We start from the raw sequence: 15,681 nt of genomic DNA, 5'->3' as shown, positions 1-15,681 counted from the left end.
TTATATAGACAGGTGTGTGGCTTTCCTAATCAAGTCCAATCAGTATAATCAAACACAGCTGGACTCAAATGAAGGTGTAGAACCATCTCAAGGATGATCAGAAGAAATGGAAAGCACCTGAGTTAAATATATGAGTGTCACAGCAAAGGGTCTGAATACTTAGGACCATGTGATATTTCAGTTTTTCTTTTTTAATAAATCTGCAACAATGTCAACAATTCTGTGTTTTTCTGTCAGTATGGGGTGCTATGTGTACATTCATGAGGAAGAAGAATGAACCTGGATGATTTTAGCAAATGGCTGCAATATAACAAAGAGTGAAAAATTTAAGGGGGTCTGAATACTTTCCGTACCCACTGTACATAAGAACCCATTGAAGCAAAATGGCAAAGACTTCAAATAATAACAAGACAGGGAACAACCCATAGGAAGAAACATATCAAAGAAAAAAAAACCTTCAAAACAAAAACCTAAAGAATTAAACGATTCAGAAGAGATGGGTAACAATCTAAAAGCTGACTGAATATCCGCTTTTGCTAGTAATGCTCAATATCTAAAATTCTTAATCAGCTAAATCGCATCATCAAAAGTTGCATATGTAACTGAGGACAAGGAGGCATCAATTTCATCATTTAAAGAACTACCTGAAGGGAAAGAAAGATGATGGATGAGACGATACAAGTTTGGCTCCTTTTTTTAGGTATCAAACCCAAAGGGGATACCCGGAAGTTCTTAAAAGAGGGGGGGGGAGAAAAGGACTAGCTACCCTACCCGCTGAAATGTCTTTAATTAATCTTTCTCTTACTACTTCACTTTGCATTAAACTGACTTTAAATTCTTGGCAATATTACAACCGGGACCAGAAAAAAAAGCGGAAGCTTAAAACATGTGGAAAAACCTTCAATTAAAAGCTGGGCCTTCTCTTTGTCTGGGCATAGCATTAACCATGGGGACATTTTTTCCAGCCTCACTGGTGTGCAGGCTTTTGGAATTGTCTCTTGAATTTTGATTGTGTGAGGTCCTTTTAAAACACTTAGATACGGGATGAGTACCAAAACAAAATGAACATTCATGCCTATAACAGCATGAAGTTGACCATTTACATTGAGTTTCATTACAAGTGTAGCATACACCCTTTTTATAAACTGATGCAAAATTAGGATTTGATACCATTGGCTGTTTTGAAAAAAACAGGTTTCTGAGGGATAATGAGGTTTAACCACAACCCCACGTCCTTCATCCCCCATTTAAGATTGGGATAGATCGCAATATTTTGCCGGAAGTATTCGTCAAAGTTGAACCACCTATGTCCGCCAAAATTCATATAAGCCTCAAGAATATGTTCCAAATGTTGGAACAGGCCATTACATTTTTCAGGATGTTTCTCATCCATGACGGCTGAAAAAATGCAGAAAGCCTGCAACCAGTTATAAAGAGATATAAAAAGATCTACTAATCGGACAGCGCCTATTCTCTTTAGCACGTTCTTCTATCATTTTTATTTGAAAAATTCTTTGAATTAGTAGTGATAACAAATCTACACTGTACCCAAATTACATTTTAATCATTTTGTTCACACAAATAGAGCTTTCTTTTGGTGGTATTTATTCACAATTGTTTTTTTTATTTAAGTGAAAAAGGAGCAAATAATTCGAAAAAAAACCCCAATATTTTCTACTTTCTGTTTTAAAAGAAATCCAATAAAATCTAATTTCCTCATCAATTTAGACCAGAATGTATTCTGCTACATGTCTTTGGTAAAAAAAAATTCTGGAAAGTGTATGATAATAGGCTTGTGTGAAAGTTATAGAGTCTACAAGCTAGGCTACGTATCATTTAAAATTAATTAATCCTGATATACTGACTACCTATCTAATTTCTTGAGGCCAGGACAGGACAATAGTCAGGACAGTACAAATACCCCCCAAATGACCCCTTTTTGTAAAGAGGACAGTCCAAGGTATTTAGTGAGTATTTTGAAGTTGCAATTTTTTGCCCACAATAGTTTGGGTAATGAAGATTTTTTTTCTTCCACAAAATTGCAATAAAACCATTTTTTTTTCTTACACATGGCATTGATAAATTTGCAATTACACTCCAAAATACATTCTGCTACTCGTCCTGAGTATGGTGATAGCACATGTGTGAGACTTGTCCACAGCCTGGCCACATACAGAGGCCCAACATCCAAGTAGCACCGTCAGGCGTTCCAGGAGCATAAATTACACATTTCATTTCTTGAGTACCTATCACATTTTTGAAGGCCTTGGATATTTTTTTAGCCATGTGAACAGATGTGTGCAGATGATTCCTGGGACAGATGTGTGACAGATGTTGATCACTGGGATGTGGCAGATATTCACTGGGACAGATGTGGCAGATGTTCACTGGGTCAGATGTGGCAGATCACAGACAGATGTGGTAGATCATGGACAGATGTGGCAGATGATTACAGACAGATGTTGCAGATGATTACTTGCAGATGTGGCGGATTATGTGAGCCAGATGATTACAGACAGATGTGGCAGATGATGTGCGCCAGATGATCATGGACAGATGTGGCAGATGATCATGGATAGATGTGGCAGAAGATCACGGACAGATGTGGCAGATGAACCCAGACAGAGGTGGCAGATGAACACAGACAGAGGTGGCAGGTGATGTGCACCAGATGTGTGCCAGATGATCACGGACAGATGTGGCAGATGATCACAGACAGATGTGGTAGATGATCACAGACGGACGTGGCAGATGATGTGCTCCAGATGATCACGGACAGATGTGCCAGATGATCACGGACAGATGTGCCAGATGATCAAGCACAGATGTAGCAGATGATCATGGACAGATGTGGCAGATGATCATGGACAGATGTGGCAGATGATGTGCGCCAAATGTGCGCCACATGATCATGGACAGATGTGGCAGATGATCACAGATAGATGTGCCAGATTATCACAGACGGGCCAGATGATCACAGAACAGATGTGCCAGATGATCACAGACAGATGTGGCAAATAATCATGGACAGATGTGGCAGATTTACGGAAAGATGTGGCAGATGATCATGGACAGATGTGGCAGATGTTTACTGGGACAGATTATTTTACTGGGACAGATGTGTGACAGGTGTTTTACTGTGATGGGGACACTGTTTTGGGGACACTAGCTGGGTGATCAGTGAGTAAAAAGAAGTAAAAGTGCTGTAAACTCACTGTTCCCAGCTGGCAGCACAGATCCGCTTTCCTTCTCACTGACAGACTGTGTGAGGAGAAGCAGAGCTGATCGCTGTGACAATGGCTGTGTTTACATTACATGATTGGACACAGCCGTCATGTGATCAGGATGGCCAATCACAGAGCCCTCCTGCCGAGCGGTGTCTCTGGGGGACACAGGCACATCGGGATTGCGCAGCTGCGTGGGCACGTGGCCGCGCAATCTCTCTCCTTCTGAATGACATTGAGGAACATCCACTTAGAAGGAGGAAGCTCTCACTTGGCTGTATATGTGCAGTGGCCGGGTGGGAGGAGGTTAATAGAGGTAGCCAAGTGAAAACCCAATGGGGACATTTCACAAGGCAAAACCTCCTTGTAACAGACCTCAGGGACAGAAGAAACATAGACAGTAGCAGGAGTGGCAATTGAATCAACAATCTGACTAGTTTCAGAGACTGAGGCAGGGATAGACTGAGCAGACCATACATCTCCAGGAGAAGACACAGACAGTAGCTGCTGAGCAGGCAAAGATTCGGTAAATGTAATCAATGCGTTAATTATTGTGTAATTAAAAAACCTTGAGAAGACTCACCCACCTGCATAGGCTCCGAGTGGATAGGAATGACTGGAATGTTTTCCCCCTGTGTGGGTGGATTTCCAGCTGCAGACCTCACCGGGGATGCTGAATGCTAAAGGGACACCTCTGTATCCAGACATAACGGCCTGGATAACTGTGCTGCTGTTGCCCTAGAAACTGAAGAGGCTTGCCTGGAGCCAGCTGCTGCAGAGGGAGGAGCCAACCCACCTGAGGGCAAATAGCACTGAGGCCACCCTCGTCTCTCACAGCTGCGACTCTGGGATGGCGAGAAAGCCTGCATCCTCTTCTTAAGCTGCTGACCAGCGTGCTGGACTCCTGGGGCGATGCTCTCCTGCTCCTCCTCTGGTAGGCAGGTCCTCTCCCTCTGACTTGCCGCAGCAGAGGACCCCTGACATTCCGGTGGGAGGCTCCGCTGAAGCCAGCAGACCAGGTAATGTTGAGCCGCAGTAGGCACTGCCCTCTGGGGCTGCTCCAGCTTTGGCTTGGCTCTTACAGGGGGGGCTGATGTTCTTCGGTGTCTTTCCCTGCTGGATCCTCTTCTTACAGCACCAGGCACCATCGCAGCCACTCCTCGCCTCCTTCCGATGCCGCCTTCTCCAAGACTTCCCTCACCAGAATCTTCATGTCCTGTCACGGCTGGCGAGCTCCTGTATTAGCTCTTGTAATATAGCCAATGGAACTCACCAAGTCGATCCAGAAAAAATGCGGTAAGATTCAGTCATCAGAGGCCTTATGTAGCCCCTCAGATACATGTGCAGGAATTTTCCAGAAGGAAACGTGTTTCCCGCTTCAAATACCCATGACAGGCAGCATAAAATTGAAAGCTATGCTAACCTAAATTTTATAAAATTTTTTTAAATTAAAGTTTGTGGCGGCCACAATCCCATGTCATGGGCCCTTGAGTTGTGCTCACTTCAGTCTGAAATGATTGAGCGCTACACTCTGTATTCCTAAGTACCATGCAATCCTCTAATAATTCAAATATTCAAAAATATATATATATATAAAAAAACAATCCATGTATAGTACTAATCTTGTTAGTCCAAAAAGTACTTGAGTGTTTGAAAATGTTTTAAAATATATATAAAGTGTCAAGTTCACATGCTGTGCTTCAATAACATTCCACTCAAGGGGGCTCAATTCCTTGCGCTTCACAGACCTGTATATCCTATTCCACCACTATTAACCGCTCACCTCCCGCTTTGAGCTATGTTCTAGGTCATATGCCCTTGTCTCTTTAAGGGTGCTCAATGGATGCATCTGGGCTCTCCCGGATCTCCACCCATCTCTGTTGTCACCATATACAACAATCCAATACCCCACCCATGATCACTCAGAAGTAAGACATACCTCTTATAGTGTAATGTTTAAAAATAACCACCTTTATTAAAATTCTAAATAAAATGTACTCACATTTCTGAGTGCACTACCAGCTGGTGCACTACAGACAAATAGCAAATGTCTAAACTCAGTATTCCATGTGGGGCATCATCCTTGTAGTCTGCAACTTGTGGGTAAATAAATGTGTGACTCTTCCCTTAAGGCTGTTAGCTATCATGTAATATATGCCAATACCTCCTCAGGTTAGCTACCATCCACTCCAGAGAAACTATCTACGTTGCGGGCTTTGCCCTTTACGCGTTACGCTATAGGCGTTGCTTATTCAGAGGGAGAAAAAAAGATTGACTGAAACGCAGATTATTCTCTTTGTGAACAGAAAAAAACTTGAACATGATTGTAACTGCCAGCCATGCACAGTGGCACTCATAGCTGCCAAATGAGTGTAAGGGCTCATTTACGCTCGCGACAGCCCTTGCTGCCTCTAAAAAAAGAGATTCAGGGTGGATCACTTTTCAAAAGGCAGTTGACAGGCAGCTGGAATGTGATACCGGTATATGGCCTCCTTGGTGCCTGTTTAAACCCTGTAAACCAGCACCGCCGCACACATTGCCCCATTTTATTGACAGGGGGTATAATTTTTGCCATGGCATGTATACAGACATCCAGATGTCTTTGAAATCTCAGGGGAGGCAGTCGGAGGACAGCAGTAAAACCACCACTTAACCACCTATTTTTGCCACCCTCTGACCACAAGTGTAGACTAGGCACTGGTGGTGTAAACTAGTACTAGTATGACTTTATTTTGAATAAGATTAGATTCCAAACACAAGAAGGAAAAAAATGTATAAACATAATCATAGAATAAATTAACATGACGTAATGACAATTTATTTTAAAGCACGCCTTTGTGAGGAAAAAATTTTTTTAATTCATGGGAATTATTCAGATTTTTGCATGAATAGTTCCTAAAATTGATCCAACAGCTGAGCATCCTGTCGCTTGCAACAAATGCCTGTTGCTCAAAAAAATACATTAACTACTTTTCAGGCAGAGTTGTCCCCATAAACTTCTATGGAAACCCTTAAAAAGCACGACATGAGCTTTTTTCCAAAAGTTTTGTTGCACTTTTTCTTCTCACACAGCAGCTTCCCACCCCATTTTCAGCAGCACACCACACTTTTTAGTTGAAAAATGCCTGAAAAATACCTGACAAAAGCTGCAAAAGCAATTGCAATTATTCTCTAAAAAATGCTCAAACACTTGAAAACATGACAGGTGTGATTGTAGCTTGAAGAAGCATAGGGGGCACATTTGGACCAGGGAAGGATCCAGAGTCTAGTCTCGGGAGGGGCACTGCCCGAAAAGGTATCGCCGCGATCATTAGAGCGAGAGCAATAATTCCATCCCTAGACCTCCTCTGTAACTCTAAACTGGTAACCTGTAGAATTTTTTAAAGCCTATGGAGATTTTTAAGTACCAAAGTTTGTTGCCATTCCACGAGCGTGCACAATTTTGAAGCATGAATTTTGAAGCATGACATGTTTGATATCAGTTTACTTGGGCGTAACATTATCTTTCACATTAGAGAAAAAAATTGCTAACTTTATTGTTTTCGTATTTTTTTATTCAAATACGTGTATTTTTTCCAAAAGAATTGCGTTTGTAAGGCCGCTGCGCAAATACGGTGTGACATAAAGTATTACAACAATCTCCATTTTATTCTCTGGGGTCTCTGCTAAAACATATATATATATATATATATATATATATATATATATATATATATATATAATATTTTGGGGGTTCCAAATAATTTTCTAGCAAAAAATACAGATTTTAACTTGTAAAAAAACAAGTGTCAGAAATAGGCCTTGTCCTTAAGTGGTTAATGATCAAGTCCAGCTTTACAGAATAGTGGGTAGACAAATAATAAATTGCAACTGTGTTTTCTACATATGAAAACACTTTTTTTCATAAATATGGGAACCATACCTGACTGCATTGTGTGATTTTAGACAATAAAGTGTATTAGAGTGTATTAATTGTACTCACTTTTATAGGTAGGGAGTAGCTCCCATGGAAGAGCAGTTGAGGCTCTAAGGAGACAGCCAGGCTGAACCAGCATCACACGTCTGCTTGCATCTTTCGCCTCGCTGGCCTGGCCTGGAGCCTGGAGAAGCTGGAGGGAGGAGGCGGGTGGAGCCAATACTCCACTAGGCGTGTGGTGGAGGAGGAAGAAGGCTCCGCTCTGAATGCTGGGGCCTCACTCTCCTCCTCCTTAGGCCGTTGTGACATCACTGGTTGCTAGACGCCAGGCGGTGTAATGTTCTGGTACCTTTGGGTACCCTAATTACTCTTTCATAAGTGTATGCGCCCCACCATTCTCTTTTGGTAAGGTGCGCATACACCTTTAAGACTGATGCTGTCATCACTGAGCGCCGGACTGATGGCTATTTAGATCGCCGGCTCTCACTCACATGTGTTCGTTCAAACTGCTTTGTGCCTTGATGCTAACCTGTCTTGAAGCTCTCATGCTTGCAAGCTTACCTCGCTGTCGGAACCACGCTGCGCTGATCCCTGTATCCCGCTACCGGATCATCCGCTCTTGCCGAACCTCTCCTCTGCTACATTGCTATTAGTGATAAGTACCCCGTAGGGGAAACCTCTATAACGTTCATACTAAAGCTCACACTATCTAGCTCTGCATACTAAGGACTATTACTACATCTGCATTATCTAAGATTGCTAGCTCTTGAGCCTACTACCACCTGTTCTTGCACTGGGTTGATCTCTCTTGTATGTCCACCTGCTACTCTGTCATCTGCTACCATACATGATTGCTAAACCTATCTGCATCTCATCTGCTACTATCTTACTTTCAAGAACATTTCCTTTCAAGTGTCTGTCATCTACCATCTCTACCCAACCTGTCTCTTCAGCCTATCATCACTGTGTTACTATATACATAAGTCACTCTAGGAAACATCTTATTGAGTGTGTGTATTTTACTTGCTGAATTGAGATCCTCCACACATGATGAGTCATTGAGAGTTGGGAATGGTGTCTCAGCGTTTCTCTACATGACTACTGAAGTGGAATATTTCTGCAGCTGAAAATCCACACCATACATAAAACGCAGGAGCGTTACAGATTGAACGAACCACAAATGGATTCAGCAGAAATAACCACTCAGATGACACAATTAAAACAGCAAGTAACTGCGTTAATACACGCATTTGCTGAATTAAAAGAAGACAATCAGGCTCTGTCGCAGCAGGTAATTAGACTGACACAACTTACCACTGCTCAGTCCCCTGAACCCAAAATGAATCCTCCTTTGGTATTTACAGGCGATCGCAAAAAATTTCGCGAATTTAAAAACGCATGTGAGTTACTTTTCTTGCTAAAACCCCGTACCTACCTTACTGATCACATTAAGGTTTGTACTATTATTTCTTACCTAACAGGCGATCCTCGGGCCTGGGCAGACTCTCTTTTTGAGAAAAGCGATCAGCTTCTCAACTCCTATGCCTTGTTCCTAGCAGAACTCACTAGCCTATATGATGATTCCAATAGGCAGAGTACTGCCGATCTTCAATTAAGATCCTTGAAACAGGGTAGGAGACCTGTAGAAGACTTTGTCGCAGAATTCAAGAGATGGACCCTTGATTCAGAATGGAATGATGCATCTCTGAAAACCCAATTTAGGCTTGGCCTATCAGAGGCCGTTAAAGACGAGCTCGCCCGAGCGGATCTGCCAAAAACCCTGGATGCATTGATACAACTCAGTATCACCATAGATAGAAGACTACGAGAAAGAAAGGCTGAGAAAATGGGAATGCCATTATCCAGTTCTTCTCGGATTTCGGCTGTTGACCCCGTTCCTATGGAGATAGGAACCATACGCCCACCGCTATCAACTATGGAAAGAGCCAGAAGACGATCTGGTAATCTCTGCTTGTACTGTGCATCCCCGGATCACAAGATAAACGTCTGTCCCCTAGTCTACAAAAAGAAGGGTGAGTGTTCACATGTCCTCCTAGGGGGATTGACAACTTCAATCACTAACCCTTACCTTTCTGTTTGCTTGACATTACAGTGGGACCAGAACAGGATTACTACTAAGGCCATGATTGACACAGGATCTTGTGGAAATTATATTGACATACGTTTTGCTGCTTTAAATAAAGTTCCTATTATTTCTAAACTTAAACCTGTCTCAGTGAGTCTTATTAACGGTGTTCCTTTACCCTCTGGTCCGATCACTGATCAGACACAGGCACTCCTAGTCACTACTAACGGGTCTCATATGGAGACCACTACCTTCGATCTAATATCTTCACCCCACTTTCCCATTGTTTTGGGACTTCCCTGGTTGCACACACATCAACCAACCATAGATTGGAAGGAACGGACCCTGACCTTCCTCTCTTGCTATTGCGAGGGTACGTGTAACCTCCCGTCTTTCGGGAAGATCCTGTCTGTGGTGACAGATGAGATTGCACCACTATGTTATCAGGATCTCTCTGAGGTTTTTCTTGAGAAAAATGCTCAAGCACTACCTCCCCATCGAGACTATGATTGTAGCATTGATCTACTCCCAAATAGCAAATTGCCGTTCGGTCATGTTTATCCTCTTTCACAGGATGAACTTTCCCATCTCAAAGACTATTTGGATGAGAATTTGGAAAAAGGTTTTATTAGACCTTCCACTTCTTCCACAGCAGCAGGACTCTTTTTTGTCCGCAATAAGGACTCAAGTCTCAGGCCTATCATCGACTATAGGCAATTGAATGCTATTACAATAAAAGATCGCTATCCTCTACCGCTTATCCCTGAGCTCATTGAGCAGGTGCGTGGAGCTACCTATTTTTCAAAATTGGACCTGAAAGGAGCATACAATCTCATTCGAATCCGTGATGGACACGAGTGGAAGACTGCATTCAGAACCAGATACGGATTGTTCGAATATCTTGTAATGCCATTCGGGCTGTGCAACGCCCCTGCAGTTTTTCAACGATTTATAAACGATATTTTCAGAGACTTACTAGATGTCTGTGTTGTGGTATATCTGGACGATATACTTATATATTCACGATCCCTGTCTGAACACATAAGACATGTAAGACTAGTATTATCGAGATTGCTTGCACACAACCTTTATGTGAAACTGAAAAAATGCTTGTTTCATAAAGAAGAGGTACTGTTTCTAGGCTACATCATATCCAAAACAGGAATCGAGATGGACATGAGTAAGATATCCTGCATTCAGAATTGCACACCTGCAGATAAGAACAAAAAGGCGGATGCACTATCACGACTAACTGAAGAAAACTACTTCGAAATCCCTTCCGTTCCTATAATACCTCACAAACGCATTATTGGAGTTGTCCGTTCCTTGAAGGAAGAGGTTTTGCATGGTATAAGTTTGGATTCACCCCCACCACAACTAAATACTGATGCAGAAGGCTTCCTCTACTACAACGACAAACTTTACATACCACCTACCATACGCACCAAGATCTTGGAATTATCGCATGATGTGCCAATGGCAGGACATATGGGTATGACAAAGACTATTAATCTGATTGCCAGGCAATTCTGGTGGCCTGACATGAAAACATCTATACAAAAATTCGTCTCTTCATGCAATGTCTGTGCCAGGTCCAAAATTGACACTACGAGACCATCCGGTCTACTATGCAGTCTACCAATACCCCAAACTCCATGGGAAGTTGTGTCCTTGGACTTTATAGTGGAATTGCCTCCTTCCAAAGGATTTAATACCATCTTAGTGTCAGTGGACCATCTGACAAAAATGGCACATTTCATTGCTATTCGCAGACTACCTTCGTCCAAACAAACGGCAGAACTCCTGATGAAACATGTCTTTAAGTTACATGGTATCCCAAAAACTCTTCTGTCTGACCGTGGATCACAATTTATTTCCAAGTTCTGGCAAGAACTATGTCACATACTACGGATCGAGCGGAAGCTCACTTCTCCTTACCATCCGCAGACCAACGGACAGACTGAAAGAGTCAACCAATGCATCGAGCAATATTTACGTTGTTACACTTCTTACCAACAGGATGATTGGGTGGATCTTCTCCCTCTGGCAGAATTTGCCTACAACAACGCAACCCACAGTACGACCAAGCAGAGTCCGTTCTACTTGAACTATGGGTTTCATCCCTCTATTCTTCCACCACGCATCCTTCCTTCAAATAACCCAGTAGCTTCAGACTATCTTACCCAAATAAAGGACTCTCTGGGTTTGCTTAATACTACCATTGCACACGCTCATAGTCAACAAAAGAAATACTATGATCTTCGCATAAGACCTTCTCCTCAGTACGCTATCGGGGACCTCGTTTGGCTCTCAACAAAAAATTTAAGACTGAAAATCCCTAGCAAAAAGCTTGGACCTCTGTTCTTGGGACCTTTCCCAATCAAGAAACTTATTGGAAAAGCTGCAGTACAGCTTACATTGCCAATAGACCTCAAAATACATCCCATTTTCCATGTGTCGCTACTGAAGCCCCATGTTCCTGACCAAGGAATAAGGCCTACTATCCCACCTCCTCCTCCTGTACAAGTTGAAGGTGGAGAAGAATATGAGATAAAAGAGATTCTGGATTCTCGTATCCACAGAGGAAGACTTCAGTACTTGGTTCGATGGAAGAACTATGGGCCCCAAGACGACACCTGGCTAAACACCTCTGACATACATGCCTCTAGATTAATCCGCAACTTTCATGCGAAGTACCCAGACAAACCAGCTCCAGAGGCCTTCAGGAGCCGGCCTTAAAGGGGGGGTACTGTAATGTTCTGGTACCTTTGGGTACCCTAATTACTCTTTCATAAGTGTATGCGCCCCACCATTCTCTTTTGGTAAGGTGCGCATACACCTTTAAGACTGATGCTGTCATCACTGAGCGCCGGACTGATGGCTATTTAGATCGCCGGCTCTCACTCACATGTGTTCGTTCAAACTGCTTTGTGCCTTGATGCTAACCTGTCTTGAAGCTCTCATGCTTGCAAGCTTACCTCGCTGTCGGAACCACGCTGCGCTGATCCCTGTATCCCGCTACCGGATCATCCGCTCTTCCCGAACCTCTCCTCTGCTACATTGCTATTAGTGATAAGTACCCCGTAGGGGAAACCTCTATAACTTTCATACTAAAGCTTACACTATCTAGCTCTGCATACTAAGGACTATTACTACATCTGCATTATCTAAGATTGCTAGCTCTTGAGCCTACTACCACCTGTTCTTGCACTGGGTTGATCTCTCTTGTATGTCCACCTGCTACTCTGTCATCTGCTACCATACATGATTGCTAAACCTATCTGCATCTCATCTGCTACTATCTTACTTTCAAGAACATTTCCTTTCAAGTGTCTGTCATCTACCATCTCTACCCAACCTGTCTCTTCAGCCTATCATCACTGTGTTACTATATACATAAGCCACTCTAGGAAACATCTTATTGAGTGTGTGTATTTACTTGCTGAATTGAGATCCTCCACACATGATGAGTCATTGAGAGTTGGGAATGGTGTCTCAGCGTTTCTCTACATGACTACTGAAGTGGAATATTTCTGCAGCTGAAAATCCACACCATACATAAAACGCAGGAGCGTTACAGGCGGCGATAGTCACATTGAGTCACATTGCACAGATACTGGATAAATTCAGGCCAGTTGGCATTACTAACAATCTCCTATACCCTCACAGGAGGACAAGACCAAGACAAGAGAGCACTGCTAACAATGTCTCCAGCCAAAGCACCACCTGGATTCAGCCAGAAAGACCTTCAGGAAACCATTGTGTATTTCTTCTCTCTTCTCAGGTAAAGGAAAGGTGAACGGAAGGGGTAAAGTCAACAAGAAGGACAAAATACACACACAGTCATAAGCTGTAAGGAGTTGAAAATACTGGCTGTGTTGTTGATTAAGATAATTTATCTCAGATTTAATGACAAATAATCCTTTGTATCTGAACATAATCGTAAAATCAGGGCCATGAACCAAGGTTTGCATCATAAAGACCCATAATGCTACCAGTTCTGAAGTAAAGCAATCCTACAATAAGCGGATTGTTAACAAGGCCAATACTGAGCCGTAATTAGTGTAAAACTGAATATTTCTTGACGAAGGAACAAAGGTGCTGCTATATGCATGAGTTTTGTTGATAGAACACATTAGCTGGGCATACCATTGCGACATTTCCTGTGTCAGCAAACACATACTTTTACTGAGGTTTTAGAATGGCATTTCAAAATTAAACATGAAAGCAATCTTAGTGAAAATTGACAATAACAAAATGTTAAAAATAATAAATTTTCAGGTACAAATGAAATGATAGAAATGTACAGAATTTGAGACTTGTTATGTATGCCTTTGTAAAATTCCACATTTGTTAGGAGAATACAAATGGAGTCGTTCTACACGGGGGTGGCTTCAGACACTGGTGCTGGGAGTATAAGTGGGGAAGCAAATTCCTTGACCCTGAATCCCATGTAATAATGCTTGTGGAGTACAATTTTTTTTCAATAAAAACTTCAAATATGATAGAAATTCCTATTGCAAACTAGGAGATCAATATTTATGGTGTAAACAATCTATACAATACTCACAATTGACAAATCGTGTGTCAGGCTAGGTTCACACTTGTGCAACCTGCATTCTGCATGTAGGCAGCCATTCATTTCCTTGGGCTACCCCACGCTGAAGGAAAATAAAACTACTGATCTATGGCCAGCTTTTCAGGAAAAGGTCAGCAATGGAGACAGAAGAAGTCTGGAAATCCGGGGCCATCAATGGGCAAAGCAAAAAGGCTAACAATCTAATGCACTAAGTAGCTGCCAACTGGCAAGAATACACAGCACCGGCCATCATACAGTGAGGAAAATAATTATTTGATCCACTGCAGATTTTGTAAGTTTGCCCACTTACAAGGAAATAAGGGGTCTATAACTTTTATCATAGGTGTATTTTATTTGATAGAGACAGAATATCAACCAAAAAATCCTCAAAAGGAGTTGCAGTTGAGTGAGTAAAATAAGTATTTGATCCCCAAGCAAAACATGACTTGGTACTTGGTAGAGAAACCATTGTTGGCAAGCACAGAGGTAAGACGTTTCTTGTAGTTGGGTATCAGGTTTGCACACATCTCAGGAGGGATTTTGGTACACTTTTTATTACAGATCTCCTCTATATCCTTAAGGTTTCTTATCTGTCATTTAAAAATTCGAAGTTTCAGCTCCCTCCATACATTTTCTATATAATTAGGGTCTGGAGACTCCATGAATTGAATGTGCTTCTTCTTGAGCCACTCCTTTGTTGCCTTGATGGTATGTTTTGGGTCATTTTCATGCTAGAAGGCCCATCCACGACCCATCTTCTATGTTCTGGCTGAGGGAAGAAGGTTCTCGTCCACGATTTTACAATGCATGGCCCTGTCCATTGGCCCCCTCAATGCGGCAAAGTTGGCCTGCACCTTTAGCAGAGAAACAGCCCCAAAGCATAATGTTTCCACCTCCATGCTTGACTGTAGGGGTAGTGTTCTTAGGGTCATAGTCAGCATTTTTCTTCCTCCAAACACGATGAGTCGAGTTAATGCCAAAGAACTTAATTTCGGTCTCATCTGACCACAGCACTTTCTCCCATTCCTTCTCTGAATCATTTAGATTTTCATTGGCAGACTTCTGATGGGCCTGTAAATGTGCCTTCTTGAGGAGGGGGACCTTGCAGGCACTGCAGGATTTCAATCCATGGCAGCGTATTGTGTTGCCAATGATTTGTTTGGTGACTGTGGTTCCAACTGCCTTGAGATAATTCACAAGCTCCTCCTGTGTAATTCTGGGCTAATCCTTTGCTTTTCTCATGATCATCCTTACCCCATGAGGCGAAATCTTGCATGAAACTCCAGACCAAGGGCGATTAATGGGTATTTAGTATTTCTTTTATTTGCAAATAATTACTCCAGCAGTTGTCTCCTTCTAACCAAGCTTCTTACTGATGGTCCTGTAGCCCATTCCAGCCTTGTGTAGGTCTACAATCTTTGTCCCTGATGTCCTTTAACAGCTCTTTGGCCTTACCTATATCAGTGAGGTCTTAATGGAAGTGATTCTGTGGACAGGTGTCCTTTATACACATAATGAGTTGTCGTTAGGTGCACCTTCTTAAATTGACAGGACTAATCTGTGTACCACATGAGCACATACTTTAGCCAGTCTTTGGGATCCAGAATTATTGTTGGTTGGTTGAACTGCAACTCAGTTTATTACATTTGTATCGTGTTTTTTTCTGGATTTTTGGTTGATATTCGGTCTCTCTCATTTACAATACACATATGATAACAATTATAGACTATTTATTTCTATGTAAGTGGGAAAACTTAAAAAATCGAATGGGGTCAAATAATTATTTTCCCCACTGTAAGGGACGGTGTTTAAATATCCTCCAAGGCTTGTGTGCACCCCCAGAGTCAAGAATACACCTTAATACTTGTGCATACAA

The 15,681-nt window shown here is 42.2% G+C and overlaps 1 protein-coding gene across 1 annotated transcript in view; it reads left to right on the top strand.

Moving 5' to 3' along the window:
* Window positions 1-15,681, top strand: part of ARHGEF40 (Rho guanine nucleotide exchange factor 40) — a 159,606-nt gene that overhangs the window by 67,441 nt on the left and 76,484 nt on the right. Inside the window, exon 5 of the mRNA XM_082266862.1 lies at window positions 12,896-13,010. Within this exon, the coding sequence (XP_082122988.1) occupies window positions 12,896-13,010 (115 nt within the window). The remainder of the gene's footprint in view (window positions 1-12,895; window positions 13,011-15,681) is intronic.

Source organism: Pelophylax lessonae, assembly GCF_965119305.1.
Source record: "Pelophylax lessonae genome assembly, chromosome: 1".
In the NCBI taxonomy this organism is placed as follows: Eukaryota; Metazoa; Chordata; class Amphibia; order Anura; family Ranidae; genus Pelophylax; species Pelophylax lessonae.
Note: the sequence above shows the minus strand (reverse complement) of the source record. Positions and strands in the feature narration are given on the sequence as shown.